General features: G+C 43.1%; 1 protein-coding gene across 1 annotated transcript in view; it reads right to left on the reverse strand.

The window, feature by feature from the left end:
• Positions 1 to 6,479: 6,479 nt before the first annotated feature.
• The window catches only part of FANCI (FA complementation group I), a 68,933-nt gene continuing 64,083 nt past the window's right edge, over positions 6,480 to 11,329 (reverse strand). The window contains 6 exon segments of the mRNA XM_017890148.1: positions 6,480 to 6,547; positions 6,629 to 6,682; positions 8,423 to 8,516; positions 8,712 to 8,780; positions 8,879 to 9,006; positions 10,247 to 10,298. Of these exon segments, the coding sequence (XP_017745637.1) occupies positions 6,480 to 6,547; positions 6,629 to 6,682; positions 8,423 to 8,516; positions 8,712 to 8,780; positions 8,879 to 9,006; positions 10,247 to 10,298 (465 nt within the window).

The following is an 11,329-nucleotide window of genomic DNA, read 5'->3' on the forward strand; positions in this document are numbered from 1 at the left end:
CCCAAAGTGCTGGGATTACAGGGTTGAGCCACCGCGCCCGGCCAACTGTACTAATTTTCACCTTTGCCAGCCATGTACTAAGTGCCTCCTTTCCTGTACCCTCGCTGACTCTTACACATCTTTTAGGGAGCACCTTTTGCATTCACCAACTTTACCTAAAAATAATTTCTCCCCATTGGATTACCAAATTTTTTTTTTTTTTTTTTAAACCAAAAATTTTTTTTTTTTTTTTTTTTTTTTTGAGACGGAGTCTCACTGTGTCACCCAGACTGGAGTGCAGTGGCCAGATCTCAGCTCACTGCAAGCTCTGCCTCCCGGGTTCATGCCATTCTCCTGCCTCAGCCTCCGAGTAGCTGGGACTACAGGCGCCCGCCACGACGCCCGGCTAATTTTTTGTATTTTTAGTAGAGACGGGGTTTCACCATGTTAGCCAGGATGGTCTCCATCTCCTGACCTCGTGATCCGCCCCTCTCGGCCTCCCAAAGTGCTGGGATTACAGGCTTGAGCCACAGCGCCTGGCCTCAACTCAAGATTTTCTGATGCTTCCTGAATAAAATGTTTTTGGTTCAGAGGAAAAATGAGATGCTCTATCTGATCATAAAATCCCTGATTTGAGAAGCAGTCATGTATATAATATACATACACACACACACACACTTTTTGGTAACAGCTTTATAGAGCTATATGCCATACAATTCACTCACAATGTACTTTTCAGTATTTTCAGAGTTGTGCAACCATCACCAGTCAATTCTAAAACATTTTCATCACCCCCAAAAGAGATTCCATACCCTTTTTAGCTGTCACCCCAGTTTCCCCATCTCGAGCTGCTACTAATCTAGTTTGCCTTTGTAGATTTATTTATTCTGGGCATTTGATGAAAATAGAATCATACAACATGTGGTCTTTTTGTCACTGGCTTCTTTCGCTTTATGTTTTCAGGGTTCACTAACGACCATATTTTAATGGTCAGTGTCAGCAGCTTACCATGGCTGTGGCAACGGCGGCAGGTTTCTCCTTTTTCTCTCCCGTATAGTTCAGGCTCTTACTCTTATTCTAAAGAAACAGAAACACATTCTCTTATTCCTGATGATTTTTCTGTAGAGCTAGCATGCTAGTGGTAATTTTTTTTTTTTTTTTTCTTTTTGAGACGGAGTCTTGCTGTCATTCAGGCTGGTGTGCAGTGGTGCGATGTTGACTCACTGTAACCTCCGCCTCCCAAATTAAGCGATTCTTGTGCCTCAGCTTCCTGAGTAGCTGGGACTATAGGCACGCGCCACCACACTCAGCTAATTTTTGTATTGTAGAGACGGGGTTTCGCCATGTTGGCCAGGCTGGTCTCGAACTCCTGGCCTCAGGTGATCTGCCCACCTCAGCCTCCCAAAGTGCTGGGATTACAGGCCTGAGCCACCACGCCCACCAGCCAGTGGCAATTTTCTTAGAAGGTAATTACACAGGGTATGAGGGCCAAGTCTGGAGTAAATAGGATTATCTGTGTGGCAGATGTTAGAAGGTAGGGAAAAAATGTGATGCTTTGTAATCCTCATATTTTTCTTTTTTAATTGTTGGGAGGTTTACAATCTGTTGTTCTCAGAGCTGGCACGTGGAAGTTGAAGGCGGGACTATTACTGCACTGGGTCAGCCAAGGGGCTGGTGAAGTACTAAAGAGTGGTTAAAACGGGACTGTCAAGGTGGTAGCAGGAATAGGCATTTCTATTTCTATTTTAGCCACTGGACTAAAAGGATTCCATAAAGGAGAGGAAGCTGAGGAGGCTGCTACAGGGCCCTGCAGTCTTCCCACTTACAAGCAACCACCAGATATGTTTTATTTTTGTTACTCAGCAAAGCCAAAACTAGATACATTTTATGTGCAATGGGTTGTTATGCTCAAGAAGGGTTTAAAGGGTCACAGAACACTTCCCTGTGTTGTAATTATTGGGTAATAAAGAGCTCCTGGAGAGGGATGAAGAACTAATAAAAGGAACCAAAAGGCATATAGGATTCTGATAATATCAAGACTTGAGTCAGGAGAGACTAGGGAGAAAAACCTACCAAATGTAAGGTACAGAAATGTAGGAAGCTTTTTACCTCAAGGGGAGTTCTAAACCTTCTTAGGAAGGGAACATACCATGCTCCCTGAGGACAAGAGAATTAAAGAAACAGACCTGAAAATACAGAGAAGCTCTGCAACTGGAGCCATGAGAGAAACAGGTTTGTTCCACATGCCATGTTCTGGAAAATAAGGAACTGTAGACATTCCAGAGGGGCTGGTATGTAGGAATCTGGTTTTGGCCCTGGAAGGCAGGATAGAGGATGGTAGAGGGTGAAGCCCTATTAAGTCGGGGGCAAGGAAGCAGTCACAGATTGACCTCACTGACCAAGTGGGAAGTGAACCATCTTCCCAGAGGTTGTGTCCAAGATGGGACCCTGTTCAACTCCTTAGATCAACCCTGTTCCCTGCCCATTGCAACTGATCTAGGCAGGACTAAAATTAGAGCCAGAAGAGAAGCATCTTTTTTTTTTTTTTTTTTGAGATGGAGTTTCACCCTGTCGCCCAGGCTGGAGAACAATGGTGTGATCTTGGCTCACTGCAACCTCTGCCTCCCAGGTTCAAGCGATTCTCCTGCCTCAGCTTCCTGAGTAGCTGGGATTATAGGCACGTACTACCATGCCCGGCATTTTTCTTTTTTCTTTTTTTTTTTTTTTTTTTTGAGATAGAGTCATGTTCTGTTGCCCAGGCTAGAGTGCAGTGGTGTGATCTTGTCTCACTGCAACCTCCACCTCCTGGGTTCAAGTAATTCTGCCTCAGCCTCCTGAGTAGCTGGGTTTACAGGTGCCCGCCACCATGCCCAGCTAATTTTTGTATTTTTTTAGTAGAGATGGGGTTTCACCATGTTGGCCAGGCTAGTCTCGAACTCTGGACCTCGTGATTCCCCCACCTCAGCCTCCCAAAGTGCTGGGATTACAGGCATGAGCCACGGCACCCGGCCCTTGAGAAGCATCTTTTAAAGGTATACAGTTCTGGGCAGAATGTTAAGAGTTGGAGCAATGGTTTTCGTTGCTTTCTTCCCACTGAGATCTAAGGAACTGGGGAAATGAAGAGGGGCCTACAAGAGAGTAACAGTTCACTGAGAGATGTGGAAAATGCGATCCCCATTTCTAGATAAGGGTTGGAGTTAATGGAACCATGCATAGGCTCTTGCCCAGGGGTATTCATTAAGTACACCTCACAAAAACAGAAAAATGTAAAATGTTTGCCTGCAGATCAGCTGACTTGTCAGTAAGGCTTTAAATCAAATATGGATGGAGGAGGAATGCCCAGGGAGGAAATGAAACTGATTACTGTGTAATGAGGGGAAAATAATAGTCTAGGAAGTAGTAGTGATTCTCAGAAGAAAATGCTTGAGAATGGGCTCAGAAACACGAAAATCCAAAACCTTTCAACATTTTACGTGTCAACAAGTATCAGGTATGACTCTAGAGCAATGGTTGGCTAATTATAGCCCATAGTATAAATCTGGCCCACGGTCTGTTTTTTGACAAGAAAATTTCATTGGAACACAGCCATGCTCGTTTATTTGTATGTTGTCTATGGCTGCTTTTTATGTTCTAATAGTAGAGTTGAGTAGGTGTGATAGAGACTGTATGACCCACATTTACTATCTGGCCCTTTACAGAGAAAGTGTGCCAATTCCTGCTGTCGAGTCTAACTAGCTGGGTTCAAGTCTCAGATCTGCCTTTTGCTCATGGTCTGTTCTTGGGCATTCTGATTAACCTTTCTAATCTTTTTTCATCATGCATATGGGGATAACTACTAATCAAAACCTATAGCTAGGATGAATGAGATGATGTATGAAAAGAGCTTAACACATCACACACAAGGTAGAGGTTCTCTAAATATTACCTGTTCTAATAAAATGATTAGACAATGTGACTTTTGAATCACAACAAGGGTAGTAAATAGGATCTAACAGCAGTATTTCCCAGACTGTACTCTATGGAACATTATTCTGCCAAATAGTAGTAACATTTGTTATTTTTAAAAAAATGTTCTTGAATAGATCTGAAAACTACTAATGAACATACTATTGGAACTCTCAGCATTGTTTTTATTTTTCTTGAGGCAGGGTCTCACTCTGTTGCCCTGGAGTACAGTGGCAGGATCATGGCTCACTGCAGCCTTCAAGTCTTGGGCTCCAGTGATCTTCCTGCCTCAGCCTCCCAAGTAGCTGGGACTATAGGCAAATACCTGGCTACATTTTAAATTTTTTGTAGAGATGGGGTCTCACTATGTTGCCCAAGCTGGTCTTAAACTCCTGGCCTCAAGTGATCTTCTTACCTCCATCAACCACCATGGCTGGTCTCGGCACCTTTAATGTGCAAATGGACACCATGAATCTCTAAGGTGAGAAATACGGTATGAGCATCTCTCCCTGAATTCCTTTTTTTGAGGACTGTCTCAGTCTATATAGGATATTTTGTGAAATGTGGCTTTATAGGTATCATTAAGACTTGGAGATGAGGAAACTCAAAACCCAAATACGGTAATGGACAGATATATATCCAACAGATTTGTTTGACGAATGGCACCCACATGAAAATTTACAAGCATGAGGTTTGAGAAAGCATTCCTGCAAGCATTTGGGTGAGATAAAAGGAGAGGACCAGAAGTAATAGCTTTATGACAGTTGACTATTGGCTGGATGGCTGGATATAGAAAATGGACGATGATGCATTCCTGACCCAGATCACAAAACTGATACAAAGACAAGGTGACAGGGAGTCTCAGCTATCAGTCCATTACTAAGAACTCCTTCAGCTAAACCCAGATGACAGCCCACTTGATGGCTGATTCTTTTTTTTTTTTTTTTTTTTTGAGATGGAGTTTTGCTCTTGTTGCTAGGCTGGAGTGCAATGGCGCGATCTTTGCTCACTGCAACCTCCGCCCTCCAGGTTCAAGCGATTCTCCTGCCTCAGCCTCCCAAGTAGCTGGGATTACAGGTGCCTGCCACCATGCTCAGCTAATTTTTTGTATTTTTATTAGAGATGGGGTTTCACCAGATTGGCGAGGCTGGTCTCGAAGTCCTGACCTCAGGTGATCCACCCGCCTTAACCTCCCAAAGTGCTGGAATTACAGGCGTGAGCCACCGTGCCCAGCCAATTGCCGATTCTTAAAGGGAGGGGAAGAGGCACCCTGAATACACATACTGAGGCAAGTTACCGATAAAATGATATTGTGCCTGTAAGTGATGCAGAGGCAGAAAACAAGTGAAGCATCACTATCAAAGTGGTCACAATCCATTACTTTAATAATTGGATCTAGACCGGGCGCGGTGGCTCAAGCCTGTAATCCCAGCACTTTGGGAGGCCGAGACAGGTGGATCACGAGGTCAGGAGATCAAGACCATCCTGGCTAACACGGTGAAACCCCGTCTCTACTAAAAAATACAAAAATCTAGCCGGGCGAGGTGGCGGGCGCCTGTAGTCCCAGCTACTCGGGAGGCTGAGGCAGGAGAATGGCGTAAACCCGGGAGGCGGAGCTTGCAGTGAGCTGAGATCTGGCCACTGCACTCCAGCCTGGGCGACAGAGCGAGACTCCGTCTCAAATAAATAAATAAATAAATAAATAAATAAATAAATAAATAATTGGTTCTAGAATCTTGGTTGAGATTGACACTTAGTAGACCCATTCTCTTTGATTCCTCAAAGATCAGTAACAGCCCTGTGATACATTTACTGCATGACTAAGTGGCCTTAGAAGATAGTAGATCTCTTGTTTCTTCCTCTTTCCAGCCAGGGGTGATTCCGTCCCTTAAGGACAACTGGCAATTTCTGGAGACATTTTTGGCTGTTACAACTAGGGGGCTGCTATTGGCGTCTGATAGGCGGAGGCCAGGGATGCCGCTCAACATCCCAAAATGCACAGAACAGGTCCCACAACAAAGAATTATCTAGCCCAACATGTCAATAGTGGTGAGGTTAAAAAACTCTGGTTTAAGCAAACAGTAAAGGAGATTAAAGTACTGCCGGAATCTGATGGTATTTAGGACCAAATGACACCTACAAAGCCCACATCCTTCCACTTCCCTGAAAGTGCCCTCACTGCACTGCCATCTCCTCACAGCCCTTCTTCATGTGCTTGCTGCTACTCTGCTCACACTCTCAGAGGATGTCATGGCATGGACTTTCAGTCACCCAGGAATAAACCAAGTCCATGAGCCCAAGCATGCTTGTTCCTTCCTTGCTTCAAATGCAAACATATATGCTTCCTTTCTCCAAATTAAGTGAAACAGTTTTCTTTACATAAATAAAGATCTCCTTGCTCCAAAGCCCTCAAGCCCTGGCTTGGTCTCTGTTGGGTGCCTCCAGCTTGTGGTAAGCAGGGGAAAAAGTTTATATATGCTCAGTTCAGATGATCAAGAGTCCCCTGGGCATGTAAGAAATCCTTTCTTGAAGACCTATTGGGTACTGCCTCTGAATCACTTACTTGTACATAAGAAATGAAAGAATAACACACGGGGGTCAGATGAGAACCAGACAGCTTCACCTGCAACAAGGGAAAAGGAAACCAATGTAACCAGCAATAAAAGTGCTTCCCCCATTCCTAGGAAAGGCATTCTCAACTTACCAGCTTTTCCATATTTTTTGGAATTCCTCCAGAGCTCTGACACACCTGGAGATACTAATAAAAAAAGATTCTAGATTTAGCAGACTATCCTATGAAACTACAAGTGACTGCTGTAGTGAGCTTATGGAGTGTGACTCATCATTCTGACTGAAGAGGGAAAAGAAAAATTCACAGAGAAGCCAAGACACAAGGCTTCCTTATTCCTCTCCTCCAAAGCTCCTAAGCTTCCCAGACAATAGGTAATGAAGGGTTTGTTTCTGACTTGCTCATTTCTTTAAAAATTTCTCAGGTTGATAGTCCCTGTATGTAAAAAACCAACAACTTTGCTGTTTTTCCTTTTAAAGATGCCAACAAAGAGAAGAGGCTCTCAGTATTTCCACTATAGCAGCTTAGCCACCTGTAGCTAGAACTGTACATTCTGAGAGAGCCGCACTGCTGTGATGCAGGGTGATCCACATCTTTCTTGGGTTATCTGTGCCTTTCTAAGTATTTAATATGGATTGTTGCTAGAAACATAAACAGTAAGGGCAGGGTATGCCTTGTATTTTTATAAAAAATAATTGTCTTCCTCACCTTAGTACTTGATCTATAAGGCATTTAACACTTACATGTTAAAGGAATGAAAAAAGGAATAAACATCTCTTTAGTGTCCAGACTGGTTAGAAATGGTATAATTTCTATGCATTATGGGCTCAGATTTAATTCTAGGATAGTTATAGTTTAGATTAAACCTTAGAAGGTATTTTAAAAAGGCATTCATTCTCAATCAGGTGCCACATACATGCCAAGGAATTAAAGGCCTCCAAAAGCAGATTTTTATTATATTTTTTTACTTTTTTTTGAGATGGGGTCTCTGTTGCCAAGGCTGGAGTGTAGTGGCACGATCTCAGCTCACTGCACCTCCACCTCCCGGGTTCAAGTGATTCTCCTGCCTCAGTGTCCTGAGTAGCTGGGATTACAGGTGCCCGCCACCACGCCTGGCTAATTTTTGTATTTTTAGTAGAGACGGGGTTTCACCATGTTGGCCAGGCTGGTCTTGAACTCCTGACCTCAGGTGATCCACCCACCTCAGCCTCTCAAAGTGCTGGGATTACAGGCATGAGCCACCATGTCTGGCCCAAAAGCAGATCAGAATTATAAACTCTTTTTCCCTGGCCTGTGGAGATGCCTGCCAAGATGGAGGCAAACGCTCCCTTGTTTAGGGACATTCTGCAGCAGTGGGCTGCTGCCCCAGCCTCATCTCCTGGCTCACTGGGGTAGAATGGTGGGGGTGAATCTGCTTGTCTCAAATACTCACATATCTGACAAGTGCTGTAAGTGTGGTGTACATTTTGCACAAGTCCTTTAACAAGGTGTCCACACAGCTGCCTGATGGCAGAGCTGTCTGCACCAACTCATGGAAAAATGTAAGCAGAGTTCCCAGTTGCATGATGATGGCTTTCTCAACAGGCTGATTTGGCAGAGTTGCCTGAGAAGAGGCCTCTTCTAAAGAGAAATAAAATTGGCACATTCAAACCCAACTTCATTTTCTAGTTAAGAGTAAAGGAGATTTAGAAATTGATTACTACTAACTAAAAGTCTTTATGGAAAATGAACATTCAGTATGCAGAGTGAATTAATAATTGTACTGTGATAAGACATACGATCTTCTACTTCTTTCATCACATAGGAAAAAATCTAGCTTAAAAGCAAATAGGAAATTTAGCTCAGGGGCTCCATTTTTATGCACTAGCCCAGTATGAATTTTGACCTTGCTCATGTCAATTCCTGGAATCCCAGTTGAACTTATCTTACCTGATACGGTTTCTTGGCTCACTTGTCCCTTAAGCTTGGTGATTAACCAGTCCACTTCTTCTAGAACCTTCTCGGCCTGACTCAGAACAAGTAACTGAAAGAAAAGAATGCCTGGTGTGATTCACTACACACAGCTGTCGGGGTAATATAATAACTGTGGTCACCTGGCCACCTACAGGTGGGTGACAGGTCTCAGGACACAAGCCACTATATGACACAAGTCACTTCACATGGAGTAGAATGGAAAGAATAACAAAGCCATTCTGCATGGCTCAGTTACAACACTTACACAGACAGTGGGGGCAGCCGTTCTCAAATTCACTATTGCAAAGTGGTTTGTTTTCTCCACCTCTACATCCTGGGGAAAAAAAGAGAGGTGAGACGTAATGACAGTAAGGTTGTTCCCTTGACCGCCATCCCCACACAGGGTATTGTACTGAAGGCTCATTATAGTACCTGGTCTATATCTCCCAGATGCCCATGGATATCCTGGGACAAGTCACGCAGCAGAATGACAGGACTCTTATACAAAACATGCAGGCTGAAGAGCAAGTTCATCAAGCTCTTGCAAAACAAGGCATCCTCTAGGAATAGGAAGAAAAGCAAATTACAAGGTGTTATGGCCAGGCGTGGTGGCTCACGCCTGTTATCCCAGCACTTTGGGAGGCCAAGGCAGGTGGATCACCTGAGGTCAGGAGTTCGAGACCAGCCTGACCAACATGGAGACACCCTATCTCTACTAAAAATACAAAATTAGCTGGGCGTGGTGGCGCATGCCTATAATCCCAGCTACTCGGGAGGCTGAGGCAGGAGAATTGCTTGAACCCAGGAGGCGGAGGCTGTGGTGAGCCAAGATTGTGCCATTGCATTCTAGCCTGGGCGACAAGAGCGAAACTCTGTCTCAAAAAAAAAAAAAAAAACAAAAGAAAGAAAGAAAGAAAAAAAAAGGTAAGTTATAACCCAGTCAGGTCCCTCAGGTATATGTACAGGGTATGTGGGGTGGAGTGCCTAACCAGAACAGGAAGTAACTTGTCATGTCCCAGGCACAACATCCCAGTGTTACACATACTACAGCCAAGCAGTTAGTCTGCAATGATGCCTCTTTATCCATGTGCCCAAAGAAAGCAGACATTTCCCATCATTAGTCATGATTACTGTGTAACTCGCATCCAGATCAAGTATATTATGAGGATTCTAGGGACTCCCTCCTAACTTGCCCCACCAAGGAAACTGCTATCCTGACTTCTAACATCTCAGATGAATTTTGTCTAATTTTGAACTTCATCTAAATGGAATTCTACAGTAAGTACCCTTTTTTTTTCTGTCTGGCTTCTTCTGTCTTACAGTACGTTTGTGAGATCCTCTCCAAGTTGTGTGCACATGTATAACAAATGAGTTTGTTCATGCTCATTTGCTGTATAGGATTCCACTGTGTGAATATATCATAATTCTTTTATCCTTTCTACTGCTGATGAACACTTAGGTTTGTTTTTGCCTATTAAAATAGTGCTGCTAAGAGGACTCTTCCACATTTTTCTGTTGTGACTGGAATTGTTGAGTCATGGGCATATGTTTAATTTTAGTAGATATTGCTGAACAGCTTTCCAGAGGGGTTATACCAATTTATACCTCCACCCCCAGTGAATGAAAGACCCAACTACTCTACATTCTTGCCAACACTTAGACTTGGTATTAGGTGTCTGTTTCATTTTGACCACTCTGGTGAATGTGTAATGAATGGGGAATACCTTTTCTTTTCCAAATGCCATTGGAGGATAGTGATTTTTATATAAAGCCTTTAGGAAAACATGGCAGGAAACTTACCCCGGCTGTTTTCCTTGCAAATCTTTGATGTCCAGGATAACATCTGCACAAACTAAATTAGAGATCATTCAGATATTAAAGAAACATGCCAGAGATAGACCTAGGTGTTGTCAGAAGAGTTCTAGACCTTTCCATGTCTAAGCAAATCAGCTGCTAAAATATGTTCTTAGATCTCAAGTGGTAATATATGATGAAGGGCATAAAAATAAGTCCAAAATTCTAAGAATTATGAGAATAATATATAATTTAATTCTCAATGTCTATGTCCTTATTGAGGGCTAAAAGTTTTGGGGTCCTTACACCTGAACTTCCTCCGCTTCTACCATAGTGGTCTAGGGCTAAAGCACCCTCTTTTCCTTCCCGTGCCCCCAGACTCTCCACTTGAGAATATTAGGTTATCAGAAAGGTGTGGGAAAGATAAATCCTGGCTATAAGAACAGTAGAATTCGCATTTAGAAGGCAAAAGAACAAAGGAGGTTAGAAGAGAGAAGGGCAGAAAAAAGAAATAAAAGAGGCAAGAAACCAGACAGAATTTTCTTAGCTAAGTGAAGGAGACTTAAGGTCTTTAGATAGCAAGGGTCTGCATCACCAGACACACAGCCACCTTTCTGCTTCAGCAGTTCTTTCAGCTACAAAGGCACTGAAATGCGGTTATACTTAAGTGTAAATGACTAACAAGAATGCAGTTTTGATCTGTTGAGAAAAAAGGTAAATTAAGAGGCTAACTGAAAGCTCTCTACAAACTGATATTAAAAGATCTTCAGAATACTATGTTCAATGAAATAAGCAGGATGCAGAACAAGTTTTCCTGTGAAGAGGGGTAGGATTGGGAATAAAACTCTGTATTTACTTGGAGAGGAATAAAGAAGGTTGAAGGACACAAAAAACTAAAAGTGTTTACTTATTGGGGAGAGGAGGAACTAAACAGATGGAGGACATGGGTGGGGGAGACCATTTACCATCTCTTGATAATCTCTGGTTTTCAAATCACAGGACTTTATTACCCATTCAAAATTAAATTGAAAAATTTTTGGCCGGGCGCGGTGGCTCACGCCTGTAATCCCAGCACTTTGGGAGGCCGAG

This window comes from Rhinopithecus bieti, unplaced genomic scaffold (assembly GCF_001698545.2).
Source record: "Rhinopithecus bieti isolate Rb0 unplaced genomic scaffold, ASM169854v2 scaffold_20154, whole genome shotgun sequence".
Classification (NCBI taxonomy): Eukaryota; Metazoa; Chordata; class Mammalia; order Primates; family Cercopithecidae; genus Rhinopithecus; species Rhinopithecus bieti.